Source organism: Periplaneta americana, chromosome 16 (genome assembly GCF_040183065.1).
Source record: "Periplaneta americana isolate PAMFEO1 chromosome 16, P.americana_PAMFEO1_priV1, whole genome shotgun sequence".
NCBI lineage: Eukaryota > Metazoa > Arthropoda > Insecta > Blattodea > Blattidae > Periplaneta > Periplaneta americana.
The window spans coordinates 159,558,249-159,578,291 of record NC_091132.1 but is presented as its reverse complement, the minus strand read 5'-3'; the positions used below and the strand labels follow the sequence as shown (position 1 = coordinate 159,578,291).

At 35.6% G+C, this 20,043-nt stretch overlaps 1 protein-coding gene across 3 annotated transcripts in view; it reads left to right on the top strand.

Annotated features, from left to right (window-relative positions):
- LOC138691590 (zinc finger protein ZFP2-like) overlaps nt 1-20,043 on the top strand; it is a 33,921-nt gene continuing 13,878 nt past the window's right edge. For all 3 annotated transcript variants that reach the window (XM_069813709.1, XM_069813707.1, XM_069813706.1), the window contains exons 1-3: nt 1-117; nt 5,049-5,146; nt 15,005-15,142. In XM_069813709.1, the coding sequence (XP_069669810.1) occupies nt 5,054-5,146; nt 15,005-15,142 (231 nt within the window). In that variant the 5' untranslated portion in view covers nt 1-117; nt 5,049-5,053. The remainder of the gene's footprint in view (nt 118-5,048; nt 5,147-15,004; nt 15,143-20,043) is intronic.

The following is a 20,043-nucleotide window of genomic DNA, read 5'->3' as shown; positions in this document are numbered from 1 at the left end:
AACAGAACATGTTATTTCATTGCAATTGTGTGTTATATGTTGTGAACGTGGAAGTGAAGAAATCACAAAATTGTAGTTCATTTTCGTTTTAATACGCCATAGAGGAAAGCTTTATCGGTGAATATTGCCTTTTTTTGTCTTAGATGTAATTATAATTTCAGTTATACTGAGTTGTTCCCTTGTTATACTACTATTACATCGCAATTTTACAATTCATGCTACAACTTCGTAAGGTGGATGCATTATTTAGTAGGGTACTTGAAGAAATGAAAATTAGAAAGTTTGCAGATAGTTAACAGCAATTCTGTTGTAAAATTAAATGCAATATGATACTGTCCAGGAGCAACCAGCGCGCAGGAACTCTGGAGATTTTGAAAGTGAAAATTATGGTATTTGTAAGAGATTTTTTGCGGAGTTGAATATTTAATTAATTTATAGCTATACGGTATATATATTTTAAAAACAGAATTGGGCATTGTACTAAATTAAGTTTGAAATGAGACGTCATGATAGAGGTGAATATGTAGCGGTTTCTACTGAAGGAAGGAAACTTAGAAATATAATAGTACATTATGCAACGAGCCTATAATGATAGTAATTAAGAAGCGAGTATGGATGTTTATGAAACGAGTGTAAGCGAGTTTCATAATTTTCATACGAGCTTCTTAATTACCATTATAGGCGAGTTTCATATGACTTTTTATGCTCGACCATATTTCTAACTTGAAATTATTCAGATGTATACATTTTATTTGTATCTGACAAGATCGGAAGTGACCTTGTTCTAGGTCGTGAATTGTGAGATGTGCGCAGACGCGAAAGTATTGATTTTTTCCGAGGAACAATAACGTCATTGACCTTGTGTAATCCCGTTAAACTTGGTATAACTTTGATTATTGAATTCGACATTGAAAAACGAGATGACAAATTTAATTTATTTGAATATTATTTACAATTAACGCTAATTATTATAGTAACAGAACATAACCTTTGCGACAGTATTGGATTTCCAGTCTCCGTGACTTTTCGCTAATTCTCTTTCGATTGCATATCCGAGAATAATCGATACTTGCGGTTTTATAACGGTACAAAGCTGACTCGTTATTGGCTGAACACCTGTAAGCTGAGTTATCATTGGCTGAAAACACCTGAACTTTAATGAGTAGGTGTACTTTAATGACATGCATTAAAGGACTGCTACCAGGTGTATAATTACTACATTTCGGCATAGTCGAGCATAAAACATATTATTTTATGTGAAATATGCATAATTGGCATTGATGGAATAAGTACTAAAATAGTAAATCAGAACAAATAATAACCAAATAAACACATAGGGCCGATTGTAGAAACAATATTTAGACAATGGTTAAGGTTGAACAATGCCGCGTTGCGTAGACGATTTTTAATAGTAGACAGCGTCCAAAATCAATGTTTAGCAGTCGATGTTTAAACACATGACGCACATTAATTATACTATTGCGTTGAGACTAGGGTTGCTTTTGTTTTAGGAAAGATAACAAGATTGTAACACAAAATAAGAAAGATGTATACGAACTTTCCACGAATTTGGTAGCATAAAATGTACTGAAATTAATATTTTATTAAGATGTAAGGTCATTACCATATACTTAACCAGCCACTAGGTCTACTCTTTTATAACAGCATTCCTTTAAATAGTGCAAACACACATAGGCTAGTATTATAAAAATAATTCTCTGCTTATAGGTTTAATAGACTCCATATTCAAAATAATTATATTGTGGAGAAAAACTTACGTAACTCTCTAATTACAGAAGACGTATTTCAAGGTAAAAGAACGTAAGAATGCGGCATAAACGTACAATCTTGCAATCCTAGTTTTGACAGTTCCAGAGATATTTATTAATAGTTCGACGGCCTGAACTTCGCAATCTTCTATACCTGTTCATAGTATGTCTGATCTTTTTTTATATATACAGAGAAGGAAAATTTAAAGCATGCTTTCTCTTTTGAAGGGAAACTGCAAGAGATCTTTTGCACGATAGTCGGACATTTATTTGAGCACGACAAGATAGATTGTCCATTACCTATCACACAACAGCTTCTTGTGACATTTAGTACACACCTATTCACTTAGCAGCCATTTATCCGCGTTTATGTTTATTCCACATGTTTCAGTATTTCATACTGAGCAGCCTAATTATTATCCTTGCGAATAAAATAACCAAATTACCAGTAAAGTCTTGCTATCATGTAGCGGGTTCTGGTGAAAAGATTGCTATTGAAAATATTCTATTCTATTCACAATAGATTTTAATACAAGACATAAATTAGATCTCCATTTGTACTCTGCAATTGAATGTTGATTTTAAATTGTTCACATCCACCAGACGCTTCAGTGCTTGATTAACAACATTTATGAAGAATAACTCTTCTCGGGTTCTCAGCCAGGTGAGTTGGAGATTAGCTTCCAAGTTTTCGACAGCTAGCTCTGCCATCTTCTTCAGGGAATGAAGTGATGTGGGACCATGTCTAGCCAGTATATATGCAAAAGTAGGGCTTTCCGCTGCGGGCCAATCAGGAACTAGTTCCTAGTCCCGACCGCCAGGCGCATTCTGGTTGGTGGAAGTGGTAGCCAATCAGGAGCTACTTGCTGGTCCCGACTGTCTGCTGTGTGCTGGTGGTCTAAGCGTATTGATGGCAGGTTTCCATGCCATACTCATCTGTAGACCCCCGTCTCTGTTGAATTATTGCCATCTAGCTGGATTTCGATGGCTTCCTTGATAACCAAGTCCCAGTAACCTGATATCTTGTCCAAGATGGTGGTGGCGCCGAAATCTATCTTGTGACCAGTTTCTAGGCTGTGTCGGGCTACTGTAGACTTATCGTGGTAATATAGTCTTATGCTGCGTTGATGTTCCTTGCAGCATTCCATAATGGTGTATCCCGTCTGCCCGATGTAGCATTTCCCACACCCACAAGGTATTCTGTAGACACCAGGTGTCTTAAGACCACGGTCATCCTTAACTGGCCTCAGCAAGTTCTGGATCTTTGTGGGCGGCTTATGGATGGTCTTAATCCCGTGTTTTCTTAGCAGTCTGCCAATTTTACCCGAGATGGGGCCGTAGAACGGGGTGTATGCCATGCCCTTCATCTCCTCTTGTTCCTTGGCAGGTGGTTTGTCCGAAAAGGCCCTTCTGAGGGCCGAGCCGAGTTCCCTGTTGCCGAAGTTCTGTTGGAACGTCTTACGTAGGTGACGGATCTCAGAAGGGAGACTTTCTTTGTCCGAAATCCCTCTCACCCTGTGCAGAAGAGTCGACAGGACCGTTCGTTTCTGTGCCGGGTGATGGTGGCTGCATCCTTTCAGATATAGATCGGTATGTGTAGGTTTCCTGTATCTGCTGTGACCCAGTGTTCCATCTGGCTTCTTGGAGATAAGAATGTCTAAGAAGAGGAGACATCTGTCTTTTTCCACTTCTTTCTTGAACTGGATGTTCGGGTGGATATTGTTCAAGTATTGTTGAAATTCCTGAAGTTTTGCTTCTCCATGAGGCCAGATGGCCAAAGTGTCATCTACATAGCGGTAGAAGTGAGCTGGTTTCAGGGGCGCGTTCTCCAGAGCTCTGTGCTCGAAGTCTTCCATGTACAAATTGGATTTGGCAGCTGACAGAGGTGAGCCCATGGCTACATCGGATTGCTCGTAATACTGCCCCTTGTACATGAAGTCATGGAGTCTAATACATACAATGAGAAGATCCTGGAACTACTAGCAGATCCATCATACAAGACACTAAGCCGTGATCCCACGAGCTCCATAGAAAGGCGCACAACAGCCTTACTAAAGAAGGTCAATATGCCAGCTGAAGTGACGAAGTCCTTGACGCCACATTCCACGAGAGCACCTAGACTCTACGGGTTCGAATCCGGGTGCCCACTCTTCACCATTTTCTCTGTAGATAAGAATGGCTTTTTGGCATATAAAAGTGGATACACCTTACATTAAAGTGAGATAACGAACGGTTCACTGGCATGACTATATTGTGTAGTTTCCCAGCGAAAACGCACAACAAACACTTGAAACTAATACAGCATAGGAACTAAGAACAATGCCATTGATGTAGAAGGAATGTGTTGGGTTTAATGAAATGTTCCATTTCTGTTGTATTTCACCTTCTAAAACTTCAGAGAGTTTTTCGAGAATATAAATCTGATAATGACTGCCGTAAGACTCTGAGGAAACTCAAATTAGCTCAAAAGGAAGTTGTATTGCATTGGATCCCTGGGCATTGACAAATTTCTGGCAATGAACAGGCAGATGCATTAGCGAAAAAAAGCAGCCATGCTTACTAGTTGCTTCAAATCAGTAACGTCATACCACTCCTCTAAACACTACATAAAGAAGCAAATGAAGGAACAATACCTCATGAGTTTAGACTCAACACAACCAAGCCCTGGAAGACTTCCTTACATAGCACACCTGACTGGCCAAGACAAGAAACTGTTGCGAAGTTCAGGCTCCAAACTGGACACGACATTCTTGCCAAACACCTGTATCAGTTTGGGTTACTTCAAACCCCCACCTGCAACCTCTGTAATCTGGATGAAGATATGGACAGGACCACTTAATGCGCTGTCTGACTCTTCGCAGGACATCTGAGACCGGAAAATATTGTGAAGCCAGGATCAAGATAATGAATCTGATGGACAATTGATGACTTTTTTGTTAATGTTCCATGCCATTAGAGAAATAAATAAATAAGTTAATAAGTAAGTAAATAAGTAAATAAATAAATAAATAACTAAGTAAGTTAGTAAGTAAGTAAATAACTAAATAAGTAACTAAGTAAGTAAATAGGTAACTAAGTAAGTAAATAAGTAAATAAATGAATGAATGAATGAATAAATAAACGAATGAATAACTAAATGAATGAATTAATTAATTAATTCTGAAGTTCCAGCAAAATATATACTAGACCCACATAATAAATTGTAACCAAAGTGAAGAAATCTCTCTCAGCAACTCATATTTTATAGATTAATGTCAATAACTGAACTGTCTGTTTCAGTCGTGATGGATTTGATCAAGAAGGAACCCGAGGTCGACCCATTGGCTATACAGTGGAGTGATAACACTGATACAGATGAGAAGAAGCCCTTATCAGAGGTAAATTGAGAGTGAAGTCTATGTCTGACACGAATCACAATGTATAATATGACGTTTTTTCAGTGTTGTGGGTTGGGAATAGTATCAGGGTACTATAACTGTAGGAGTATTATAGAAATAAATTTATGGAAAGAGGTAATAAAAGAGTAAATTTAGGAGTAAAGTGAAGAGAGAAAGTTAAATACGTAAATAAATAGAGGAGAATAGTAGGGAAATAGTAAGTGATGTGTTGTAAAATAAAGAAAAGGGAAATGTAAACAAATAATTTCGGAAAAAATAGCTGGAAAATGGTAATTAAGAGGGGTAGAATTGAGAGGCTTAGAAAAAAAAAACAGGTAAGTGACGGAAACCTAGTTTTGAGAAAATTACAGTTAAAGTTCTACATGCAATGAAATATTATACACTAGTTTGGTGAAATGATGCCCATATAGCAGCACTGCAAAGTGTGATCACTTACCTGATTTTATCCCATAGAAACATCCTTTTAGGCTATCACAACACGCACTTACCTCATTTTTTTCAATAATGTCACTTACCTGCTTTTTGTTCTAAGCCCCTCAATTGACAATAGAGAATAAAAGAAATGAATAATATAAATTATTAAGGAAGGGAAATAGGCAATATTTAATAGGAAAGCGAGAAATGGAAGGGAGACAGCCCAGGTATGAGAGAGAGAATAGAATGGGATAGGGAAGATTAGATAGCAATTCATTTAAAACAGAAGAATAGGGAGTAATCAGATAATACTTGGAAAATGAATATATTAATAGAAAAGGGTGGTCTGTATTGAAGGGATGGTGGATTGAAAAGCAGAAATGTGATGGTGCACCATAACTGTGAATTGTAAAAATATATCATATCATATACCATATCATATTATACAGGGTGCGTCAGAAAGAACGGATGGATTTCACATGGCAAGAAAATTGTAAAGATTCATCAAATCAAAAATTTATTGTTATCAACATATTCACCAATACATGCAGTTTATTTATGTAAAACAACATTATCCATATGATGTCCTTGGCTTTCAATACAGGCATCGAGGTGTTTTCTGATGTTCGCCATCACTTTCACAGTCATAGCTGGTGCAGTTGCCGCGATTTCTTCACGAATCGCTGTCTTCAGTTCGTCCAGTGTATGTGATCGATGTTTACAAACTTACGCCTTCAAATGGTCCCAAAGAAAGAAGTCGCAGGGCGCGAGATCTTACCGTAGCCTCGGACAATCTCAGTGCAATAGAATTTCGTCCAGGTGATTTCTTCTTTAATGTTGAACCTGTGATACGAAATGAAGCCACCCACCGCAAAATTGTATTCCGAGTTGGAATCCTAGCGTGACATCCGATGTCGAAATGAGTCCTGAGTGGCGATCACAGACTCTTCATTTTTCAAAAATGTCTCTACGATGAAAGCACGTTGTACACCAGACCAACACCATATTCTCAACTGAAACTGCATTCTATGGCTGACTCAACAGTCGTGGTCCCCCTCACTATATCTCTCTCCTCGTTGCGTATCGATAGTTTGAAATCCATCCGTTCTTTCTGACGCACCCTTTATCATATATCATATCATATCATATCATAAAATATATCATCATATATCATGTCACATCATATCATATATCATTAAATATATCATATCATATATATCATAACGTATCATATATCATATCATATCATCATATCATTTATTTTTATTCTATTTTATTTTTTTACAGTCTGCATGCTCCATTACTGTGTGTGTGGTTTACCTTAAACTATGTTCATATAATTACTTTATATTGTTCTAAGCGTTACTTTATAGGCAATATAGATTGATGAATTTTGTACTTTTCTTTCATTGTAATTTGTCAAATTGTGTATTGTTAGTAAATTTGATCAAGTTCTGATGATATTTGTGCACTAGTTTGTCTTTATTCACTGGCCAGTTTTCAGTCTTTAGAACTGCCGCTTTCAGAATGTCTCATTCTCTCTCAAGTAATTTACAATTGTATAACAAATGATCTATCATTTGTTCTTCATTGTTGCATGCACATAATGGGCTATCTATAATTTTATATTTATGTAGATAAGATTTTATATTTCCGTGTCCTGTTATTATAGTTGAGAAGTTTGGGGTTATATTAAGTTTCAGTTTTAACTGATCGTATATATTTGGGAAGAAAGATTTTGTGATTTGTCCTTTTGCTGTGTTGTCCCATTTGCTCTGCCACTTCATTAAACTTATCATATCATATTATATGACATAAGCTTATATAGAGTGGTCCACATCTGTGGATTAACGGTCAGCGCGTCTGGCCGCGAAACTAGATGGCCCGGGTTCGATTCCCGGTTGGGGCAAGTTACCTGGTTGAGGTTTTTTTCCGGGGTTTTCCCTCAACACAATTGAGCAAATGCTGGGTAACTTTCGGTGATGGACCCCGGATTCACTTCACCGGCATTATCACCTTCATCTCATTCAGACGCTAAATAACCGAAGATGTTGATAAAGCGTCGTAAAATAACCTACCAAAAAATATATATATATATATATATATATATATATATATATATAGAGTGTAAGTGAAATAATCCTGCAGATTGAATAGGGTACACTTAAATTAATAGAAAATCTATATTTCGTTTTGAGATTAAGTTAGGAAATTGAATTGGAAGTTTCATCAGTCCGGCAAAACACTGTTCTTCTAACACACTGTTCTTTCTTCCTGCATTATTGATGTAAGAGGTCAACGAACTCAGGTCTGTCTGCCTTAGTGAACTACCTCACATCTCCCTTTCTGGCTACAATGTTGCAAGCTGGACGTATTAGTCAGTGGCTTCTAAATTAAATTTACACGAAAATCGTCCGCGCTATAAAAATACGCTAGAGTGATAAATGATTCCTTATTAAATTTTCTATCAACATGGACAATAATGACGATCCTACTCGTAATAGTTATTGAATAAGAGGATGTTAAACATTGTGGGGAAAAACATTTTTTCTGAGAAAACTATGGACCTTCCACCAATATGCTATTACACTTTTTTCTTACATATAACATGAGCCATTCGCTCTAAAGATCTGCATGTTTTTTTTTTCTTCTCTGTATATCTGCTAATTTATAGTTAGCAGTTTTACAATATATTAGACTAAAAGAAATGTAATCTATTTTGTTTACCTACTCTTCCCTCATATCACATAGTCCACACCTGTGGAGTAATGGTTAGCGCGTCTAGGCGCGAAACTAGGTGGCCCGGGTTCGATTCCCGGTCGGGGCAAGTTACCTGGTTGAGGTTTTTTCCGGGGTTTTCTTTCAACCCAATATGAGCAAATGCTTGGTAACTATTGGTGTTGGACCCCGGACTCATTTCACTGGCATTATCACCTTTATCTCATTCAGATGCTAAATAACCTGAGCTGTTGATAAAGCGTCGTAAAATAATCTACTAAAATAAAAAAAAATTCATGTCACATATTATGTGCTGGTTTGTCCTCATTCATGATGTTTGTAAGAGTTGATAATCGGTGCTGCTTACACTGCGTTTTAAGATAACCTTAAATCAAAATGCTTTTCATAAATCATGTTAATATTTTAGTGTCTTATATATTTTAATAAATTCAGTATGTAAGATCAGAGTTGAATTTTGGTACGAGTATGTAGCTACATGCGTGGTATAATAGGACAGATACAGCTGCAGTGTAACACCTTACTTACTTACTTATTTACAAATGGCTTTTAAGGAACCCGCAGGTTCATTGCTGCCCTCACATAAGCCAGCCATTGGTTCCTATCCTCTGCAAGATGAATCCAGTGTCCATCATCATATCCCACCTCCCTCAAATTCATTTTAATATTATCCTCCCATCTACGTCTCGGCCTCCCCAAAGGTCTTTTTCCCTCCAGTCTCCTAACTAACACTATATCCATTTCTGGGTTCGCCCATACGTGCTACATGCCCTGCCCATCTCAAACGTCTGGATTTAATATTTCTAATTATGTCAGGTGAAGAATACAATGCGTGCAGTTCAGCATTGTGTAACTTTCTCCATTCTCTTGTAACTTATCCTACTTAGCCCCAAATATTTTCGTAAGAACCTTATTCTCAAACACCCTTAATCTCTGTTTCTCTCTCAAAGTAAGAGTCCAAGATTCACAATCATACAGAACAACCGGTAATATAACTGTTTTATAAATTCTAACTTTCAGATATTTTGACAGCAGATTAGATGACAAAAGCCTCTCAACCGAATAATAACAGGCATTTCCCATATTTATTCTGTGTTGAATTTCCTCCCGAGTGTCATTTATATTTTTTAGTGTTCCTCCAAGATATTTGAATTTTTCCACCTCTTCGAAGCATAAATCTCCAATTTTTATATTTCCATTTCGTACAATATTCTGATCACGAGACATAATCATATACTTTGTCTTTTCGGGATTTACTTCCAAACCTCAGTGTAACACAATCTTAACAAATTGAGGTTATCCTTTGTAAATGTGTCAGTCACCTCTTGCTAAATCAAGACACCGTTCTGCATTAGGCCTATTTTCTCTACAAGTTATATTTAATTGTAATTTCTTGCAACTAATTATGATTAGCTGAGGTGATGTTTAATGTTCCAAAACTGTTACTGTCTCTTTGCTGGTCAGTTTCGTGATTTGCATTCAATATAATTCTATGTAATTATGATTGTAATCAAGAAATTATTTCCAAGTGAAACAGTGACAGCAATGAGATCTATTACATAGCAGAACACTATGTGTAAAGGGCATGAATGTGACCTGTTGGATAGTTTTTGAGTTATGTATGGCATGTTAGTAAACTGACATATGTAAATGTGGTCATGTTAAAGATCAATTACGGAGTAGTTTGAGGATAGAGACCTATGTCTTGAGAATAATGTGTAACTTATGCAGAGTTTAAGGCATTAGGTATAGCTTACAGCAGTAAAATGTTTGGAAATATTCAACATTTTTTCCTCCATTACTGTATCTTGTGCAGTAATGAATATTGGTATGTGTACAACACTGTCCTTCAGCTAGGCTTGTATGAAAAAAAAAATATTTTTACGATATAAAAAAATTATTTATATTTTTGTTTTCAAAATTCAAAATGATGGCAGTTTACTGTGCAGTGATGAAGCGTTTCCCTCATAACTCATAAACTTGTTAAATTTTTCATGTTTTCCCTCTTTTATTTTATTGCTGAAACTCATGTTTATAATATCATGCTCTTTCAACTACATTCCTTAACTTTTTTTTTATTTTGTGTTAGAGGAAAATAGGCCTACTGATATTTGACCATTTATTAAAGTGAATTTACTTTTTATCAGACAAGCTATCAAAGGTAAAGAAGTGATCTTGCATCATATTTTAGATATGACATGCATAAATACACACAAAAAGTTTCGTGTGAGAATGTTGGATAGTTTTTGAGTTGTCTTGGAAACGCTTCATCACTGCACAGTGAACTGAATTTTGAAAAAAATATAAATAATTTTGCAAATCTAGTCTTTCAGGTAAAGCTCCCTGTAAAGCAGATTTGAATAATTTCAAGGGAAAAATTGTTCCTGGGCCGGGTATCAATCCCGGGATCTCTGGTTGAGACTGTGTCGGGCGGAGTTCCCGGATAGATCAGTTGGCAGAGCGCTGGTACGTTCAACCAGAGGTCCCGGGATCGATACCCGGCCCCGGAACAATTTTTCCCTTGAAATTATTCATAAATAATTTTTTTTATTCGTAAAAATATTTTTTTTATATAGCAAAAAGACAGTGTTTTACACATACTAATTTTCATTATTGTACAAGATACAGTAATGGAGGAAAAAGATTTTGAATATTTCCAAAATTTTATTGCTCTAAGCTATACCTAACCCCTTAAGAGAAAGTTGTCAGATCACGTGGTAAAAAATGTCATGCTAAGATTGAATAATAGCTACTGCTGATTCTAGAAGTAGTAGTGCGATATTGCCAATTAATAGTCTTCATAACTATATTGATATCCATAACATATAATTTAATCGTATAAGAAACACAAAATAATGGATCAGCTTCCGATAAATAAATGTATAAATATAAAAATGACGTTATTAATTCTTCCCATTTTTATAACAAAATAAATTATATTACATTTTAAAGTAAAATAATCACACGTAACACTTAAATACAGGGTGTTAAAAAAAAGTATGCAATATTAGGAAGTGCTAGTATGCATCAAAACAAGAATAATCGTCTAATAAATGTGTGTCCTACAACACAGACTTTCTGAGATCTGAACACTTGTTCATAGGATGTGCTCAATGTGACGTCCATTCATAGCAATGCATTCCTCTGCCCTTCAGCGTAAGGAATTACGCACTCTTTGAAATTGATTTGGTTCCTTCATGTGTCTCCATAACCATAAGTCTAGGGGATTTAGGTTTGGGGAACCAGCAGGCCAAAGTGTGGGGCTTCCCCGACCAATCCAGCAGTCCTGAAATGTCAGCGTCAGGTGTTCACGCACATTGTGGAGAAAATGTGCTGGTGCGCCATCATGCATGAACCACATCCTTAGTCTCTGCTGACATGGCACATTCTCCAGCAAGGCAGGCAATACGTTAATAAGAAAGTCCTGAAAGTCTCTGTGGTAGCACGTATGGCCGTATTAAGCTATCACCAAGAACGCATGCCCATACGTTGATTGAGAATTAGTGCTGATGCCTTGTTTCTTCAACTGCATGGGAGTTTTCATCAGCCCACACATGCTGATTACGACAATTCACATCATCATCTCTATTGAACCAGACTTTTGTTTTCAGTATTCCTTACGACGTATCATTATTCTTCCATGCCATGAGTGTCAACTACGGTATGATTATCTGGTAGTCTGCTGTATTGTAGGACAGAGAAATACACTGCCATAAATGGACGTCACATTGAGCACCTTCTATGAACAAGTATTCTTATCTCAGAAAGTATGTGTTGTAGGACCCATGTTTATTAAACATTATTTCCTTCTTTTGATGCATACTATCACCTCCCGAAATATTGAATACTTTTTTTATCACTCTATATATAAAACTCGTCTAACTAACACGTGCCATCATATTGTTATCAGTAAGACCCGTAAAACAAGCAATCAGATGTTTCGTATTACCAATACACTTATTCATCCCTGGCATTCACTAGTGGCAAAAGAAGTGAAGAGTACAGAAACCCATGAGCTCGACTTTTTGCACTATGCGCGGCATTCTCATTGCGAGCTGATGCTGAAATGACTGCTCTAAATGTACCCAACAATTTCGGTCTTATACAGCTTCGGTAGTTGGAAGGGAATGCAAAATGTTTCCTCCTTAATACCAGGACGAATAGAAGAAATAGTGTATGCACTCTGTGAGTTGACATGGATCTGCCGCAACACGGTGCTGCTACCGGTATGAGCATGACTCGGAAGGAGTTCACAGTACTTGTTACACTGAATGTAGTCGTATTTAACCCGGCTATTCGTAACTTAAGAAATACCTTTATAGTCCCTTATTGATAATTAATAGTCTTCTATCAGGTAATACTATTATGAACGTTGATAACAGAAAATATAATGGGATCTGAAACGTTGTGAAAGCAATTACAAGTTCAGTATTTAAATAATCTTTTCGTAACAAGTTGCGAATTCAAGGACAGGAAAAAACCTACAAAATATTAGTAAATAAAGAGTTGAATGATATTTTACATGCCTATAAATGAATTAAATTATTCACCATGATTAGTTGCCTGCTACCTTTGAAAGTTTGCGAGATGACTTGAAGGATTTACGAGCTTATAATTACCGGTAGTCTTTGATTTGGGTGAGAGCTGCACAATATTTAGACCTATTACATTCATGTCCAAGGGAGCAGAGGGTACACGCAATAAATTACTACATATTTATTTACTACATAACCGGCCACATGATACACTAAACATCTGTCAATCAACGCATCAGGAGTGGTATTCACACTATTTCTACAGTATTCTGATCTATAACCCAGAACAAAACAGTACGGAACTTTTGCAATTATTTTGTAAACCACCACACAATATTCTTTTGTCACTGGTTAATTCAAAGCACAACAAATTGAAGACATCTACATTATCCTCAACAACAAAGCATATTAACAACCCCTAGCAACTTTCATCATTAAACGCGCGAGAAATATATTTTCGAGGTGTCTGACTTCAGACAACCGATAGATCCTAGTGATCGAAGTGCCACTAGTTGTCAGGTCCGCCACCAACAATGGGAAAGCATAGAAGTGCGTACGCTAGTTCCTCTATTCATCCTGTTGATATTACTGGAAGTAATTCTGTTAGCATGAGATCACGCTGTGTAGATGTTAATTTCTGAGAACTTTTCTGTCTGTCCAAGTCAGTTATATCTGACATCATCATTGAAAAAGCAATGCAACATCGTCTTAATAAAAAATTACTTTGGAATGTTCCCCCTCGAGATCCAGCAATAACTCTTGATTCAGTACACTTAGAGAGATATCCACTGTCACTGGAAATTCAATAGAGAACGACATTTGCTAAGATGTACGCTTACAGACATTGACTTTGAGAATGTTTGTATGATTTTCTACAAACTAGTACGTATTTCCACTGTCCAAGATTCATAGGTAGGGTGACTAGACGTCCTCTTTTGTCAGGACGTCCTCGTCTTTAGGCCTTTGTCCGGGGTCCGGGCGGATTATTTTAAAATCAAGAAATGTCCTCCTTTTCGTAACTTGTATGCTTGATTTCTTGAAATTATCTGATTTGACGCTTTTTTTTTCAAGTAATTTGCTGCTGCTGCAGCATCGACGGAATATACTCTCTGTCAACGATCATAACTCTATTAAGCTAGCTTACAAAATAATATTAAATTCACATTTTGTGCGGTCTTTTATGTATTTTGGTAATAATAATAATTATAGTCCCCTTGGCTTTCATGTAGTTAAGTGGAAAATCATTTTATAATACTAAGTTTTATCATAAGTATATTGTAACAAAATAAATATTGACATAATTTTAAGTATAATATAGGTCTTGGTGTAAATCTAAATAGATATTTTCTGTCCTCTTTAATAATTATAGTTCCCTTGAATTTCATATGTAGCTAACTGTAAAATCATTATTATTATTAAGTTCTATCACAATTATTTTCTAATATTAACATACTTTTAAGTATGATATAAGCCTAACTCTATACTATAAATATTTTGTAAGAAAATAGATATTGACGTAATTTATATTATAATATCTAAATCTAATATAGAATGTCTGTCCTCCTTTTCGAACAATATCTTCCTTTTTGAAGCTTTGTGTCCTCTGCTCCATCGATATGAATCTGGTCACCCCATTCATAGGGAATAACTAAATTTCTGTAATTTGGATAGTTATGAGGTCATCCTATATCATAATGATTTCCCCAGCATTAGGTCACGAACAAAGTCCCCAAGCAATTTTTCTCCAAGATTGCACAATAAATCGCCATTATCAATTTTTTCATTGGGTTTTGTGAAGGACTATGTCTACAAGCCTACTTACGACAAACAAAGTAATAAGTTGTGGAAATGAATCGGAGGTGCCTGTGCTTAAATTTAAAATGAAGTACTATGTATCTGGACTGAATATTTCCACAATGTCATTCCAATTACTTGTGTATCTTTTACTCAATTTGAACGTCAGTAAAGCTTGTGAAGTTGTAGTGCAGACTATAACTATGTACTTCTTATTTTATCTTTAATTCAGATAGTGCTGAGTGCTAATGAGATATCCAAATCAGAAAAGAAAACATTCAGATGTGCGTTGTATATTTAACACTGTGCCGTCTATAATGTGAATTGGATTCCATTCTTTGTGTGTCTGCTTCTGCAGGAAGCTAATTCATTGTACCTCAACATGCCTGGGCTAAAAGAGGACAGCGTAGACTACAATTCTGATCTCACATCAGAGATAAAATACGAAGCAACTGCAGATCCATCTGATTTTACTTCGGTGAAGAGTGAAGCTAAGGTGAGTGGAGTTCATGGTGGAATGTGTAGCTTCTTGTTTTTTTTTTTTTTTTTTGTACATTTAAATTGTTTCATGTTCGTCAGCCTGAACATCTTTATTTTATTCTTTCTATTCACTTACGACATAGCATATTCAAGCGAATTTTAATTTCTAAGATGCATTTATCTTTAATCTGTTGTCATGCCTCCAAAAATTGTTTCTACCTTGATTATCTTAATAAACATCACTGATCTTTAACTCATATTAGTTTACGTGCTAAGTTAGAAGTGTAATGTAACAATATATATATATATATATATATATATATATATATATGGACAAATTATTAGACTAAATTAATTATATGTGCGACAAAGCTATATTCATCGGTAGAAGTAATGAACAAAAATGTATTTTGCACAGAAGTAATGAACAGAAAATTGAGTCTGGAGGTTATTAATATTTTGTGAACATTCCCTTTTTCTTTATTAACACGTTGATTTTGTAGGGATGCTGGAAACCAAAGTTTGACACTTTCTTTGAATATAAGCATCATTTAGCCCGGTATCAGACAGTACTTAAATTTGAGTCCATGTTTTGTTGTAAGCCTCTGTTTGTTCACTTTCTTCTTCAATACAGATCACAGATTTTCAATTTCGTTCATGTCCGGTCTTCTTGCAGGCCATGGAAGGACAGACTGTTGAACATCTTTTGCAGTATACAATTAAGACACCAGTAGTACCAACACAGACAAAATATACTTAACCATTGGAAAAATATACCAGAAGATTTAAACAATTATGTTTACAACAATAGAGACTCTGTGAATTATACTGATAGTTGATATGACGAATTATATTACGTTTCAAAGAAAAAATTTTCAGTCTAATAATTTGTCCACGTCTGTATATGTCTCTATGTTGAAGTAAAGTAGAATATTTACAGGATTATTCATAAGTCAACTGGTGAGGAGATGATTCAGGGCGACATTTAGAGCAGGAAAGTCCTTTGTCAGTTTTATTTGCAACCGTTTTAGAGTTGCAACAGTTCAAACAGTTAATTTACATCTCATGATAATTATAATAAATACAAATTTTCCGTCAGTTGTTTTGAGCTAGGTTTGTTTACAAAGCATGATTTTCACTATTGATGGAATGACAATGGAACACGCAGTGAAATGTGATTGGCCAGTATGGTCCCCTGACTTCTGGACGCCTCTGGACTTCCTTGTATTGGGTTTCATGAAAGAAAAGGTGTATGCTATGGAGATTACAGACAGAGATCATCTGCTCCAGCGAATTGATGCAGCTGCAACTGACATCAGACTACGAAACGGGCTGTTGAATCTTGTGTGCACCGCAATTTGCTCCAATAAACTACTGTAAATTAATAATTATTGTAAGCAAGTCACCTTATTTGTGAGTAAATGTTTGATCTGTTGTAACTCTGAAACAGTTGCAAATAAATAAAACTGACAAATGACTTTCCCGCTCTAAATGTCGCTCTGAAAAATCTCCTTACAGGTGGACTTTAACTTTTGAAATAATATCATGGGAAGGCACTGGTCAGACTTTGTTGTATTAAGAAATTGTGTAAAGGCGCGACGAACATATTTTAAAAGTGGCAAGTTAGAAGGTTAAAGAATACTTACTCAACTGTTTTTTCACGATGTACATCATTACTTGTGAATCAGATGTATCAGGATGATTGATGGTTTATTCTTTGTTTGCAATAATACTACATACTACAGCACTACAGATACCACATGTTTGCTGACGATTTACAGATCTATATACACTTTCGTCCTGATGAACTAACTGATACTGTGACCACAATGACTGAAGACCTAAACTCTACTGTTCTCTAACCAGGAGATTAACCGTGAAAGGAATGTGCTTACTATTGTGTCATCTATTGGAGCGAAGTAGATGGATAACATTACCGTTATAACATGCGCTCTCGTGCATATGTTATTTCCTGCATCAAGGGATTAAAAGACCAGGAGATTAATTAACCGTGATCTAATTTTGTAACTAGGGTAGTATAAGTGTGTGTGTGTATCAGTGTTATCGTTTGTGCTTTGAGAGTTAGCCAATTGAGATTCGTGTACCCACGTGTGTGACTTTATGACATCTTATTACATCAACATTCATTCACAGCATTACCCCGCTGTGTCTCATTCCCCTGAGACTTTTCGTGGTTGGAGTACAATATCTATCTGGGCACAAAAGGTTGGACTGAGGTTAAACCCAGGAAAATCGCAGGCAATTCTAATGGGACATCAGCGATTACTCAGTACAATTGACGACAAAACCATACCAAGACTGTCAATAAATGGGTCGTTTATTAAGTATAGCAACACCGTAAAAATCTTCGATTATTAATGAACAGAGATCTAAAGTGGAATAGTCAACTAACTCACATCTGTAAGAAACTATTTTCATTGCTCCACTCTCTAAATCACTTGCGAAACTGTCTGCCCCTTTCCATAAAAAGAAACATTGTACAATCGCCACATATGTCCCATTTTGATTACCGCGATTCTTTCTTGACAAATAACTGTCAATTTAATTGAAAGACTACAACGTGTTCATAATGTGTGTGTCCGCTTCATCTGCAATACTCGTAAATTTGATCATATAACGCCATCTTTTGAAGTTCTTTCATTGGTCCGCCTAAGGGAATGTAGAACAGCACATTCTTTATCTGTTCTGTTTAGAATATTTTTCACTTCTACTCCAAAATATCTGAGAACTCGCTTTGAATATCTTACAATGTTACGGAATCAACATCAGGCATTATTATCCATTCCTCGTCACCGTACCTCTTTCTATTCATGCTCTTTCACCATGTCAGTTTGTGGCCTATGGAACTCCTTACCTCATCATATCAGGGATTACCGAATGGTTAATCAATCTAAATTAAGAATTACATACTTTTACACGAAATTGATTTGTGAGCATTAGCCGATTTTTATAGGTTATTCTGTGTGTATATAAATTCTCATTTAGGCTTATCATAAAGTAGAATAGGAAATGAATTGTAAATAACTTAATTATGTATCATGTTTAGTTAATATTTCATTATAGCCCATGTAAGCTGTTAATGTGCATGAAAATGATTTTTATATTTAAGTATGACTATTAATATTACTATTTTTGTCATTGTTTCTTTATGTATTTCACTTCTGGTAGTGTGGAAGAGAAGGCCTCATCGCCTTAACTCTACCAGAATAAATAAATAAAAATAATAAATTAAAATATCTGATGCTCACACATATTTTATTCTGTTTGAAATATTGCTTGATGCAGGAATAGATGTAGTGGAAATTTTAATACATTTTAATTGTGAATATTTATAGTATAAAAATCACTATTCCATGAGATGGTAAAGTCATTTTGTTCTTCAAATGTTATGTGTATAAAAGTGTACAGATCTGTTGTGCAAGTATTATTACGAACCAGGTAATGTGGGACTTGATGGAGCAGAGAATAATAGGTACAGTAATTGGTTAGAGTTCAAACGAAATATACTGCTTTAATAAATTTAAATTGTTAGTATTTATTAGGGTGACCAGATTCACATCAATAAAAAAGAGGACACAAAGCTTAAAAAAGAAGGACATTGTTCGAAAAAAAGAGGACAGAAGAGTTTATGTAGTTAGATATATATATTTACTTGATTATTTAACGACACTGTATCAACTATATTATATGGCTTCAAAGAGATTTGTGATAGCAAGATGATATTTGGCGAGATGAGGCCCAAGATTCGTTATAGATTACCTGACATTTGCCTTACGGTTGGGAAAAACGTCGGATAAAACCCAAGCGGGGGATCGAACCCACGCCTTAACCGACTGAGCTACGCCGGTGGCTATTTAGATTTAGACTTAGGGCTATATTCTACTTTAAATTAAGTGAATATCTGTTTTACTACAAAATATTTACAGTACAGATTTAGGCTTGATCATACTTAAAATTATGTTAATATCTATTTTATTACAAAATAATTACGATAAAACTTAATAATAAATAATGATACTTAATAATAATAATAATAATAATGATTTTACAGTTTGCTACATATGAAAGTCAAATTAAAGAGGACAGAAAGAGTATATTTCGTCGATGCTGCTGCCATCTACAGGCAAATTAATTGAAAACGGTGTCAAATCAGATAACTTCAAAATATAAGGCATACCAGTTACGAAAAGGAGGATATTTCTTAATTTTTTTTTTAAATCCGCCCAGACCCTGGACAGAGGCCTAAAAGGACGTCTGGTCACCCTAGTATTTATAGTATAGGTATCACTGTTCCATGAGATGGTAAAGTCATTTTGTTCTTCAAATGTTACGTGTATAAAAGTGTGCAAATCTGTTGTGCAAGCGAGTACTATTACGATGCCAGGTAATGTGGCTGTCAAACTTTTGAGATTGAAATATTGTGCATGCTGGGATGCAGATCGAAGAGCTTCCATTAGTATCCATCAAGTGTCCGTGTTGTTCCTTCTGTGGACAGAAAGTAGTGATTGTAGCATTACATGTCTTGGCTAGGTAGTCGTTGTTTATGGCCATGAGCAATATAAATTACTCTTGTACCTCATATTGAAGTGCAGTAATTAGTTACCATTATCAGTACCAGTACCACTACTTTCTTCTTCTTTCTGTTGCTACATGCTTCATGTTCCTTGAAGTATTTTCATTCTGAAAACTTATGTACATACTCAGTACTGTGACTTTTTCTCCCTTTTATTATCAATTCTACTGCAGACACAATTTCGAGATGCTTTTTATACTTTTAGTAATAGATATTTCCTGTTATCTGTATTATTTAGCTGTTCGTAATCTTGTTAGTATGTCACTTGCCTGCATTTCGCATGTGCCCTAAGTAGCAATCAGTCCAAAATGAAACATTTAGCA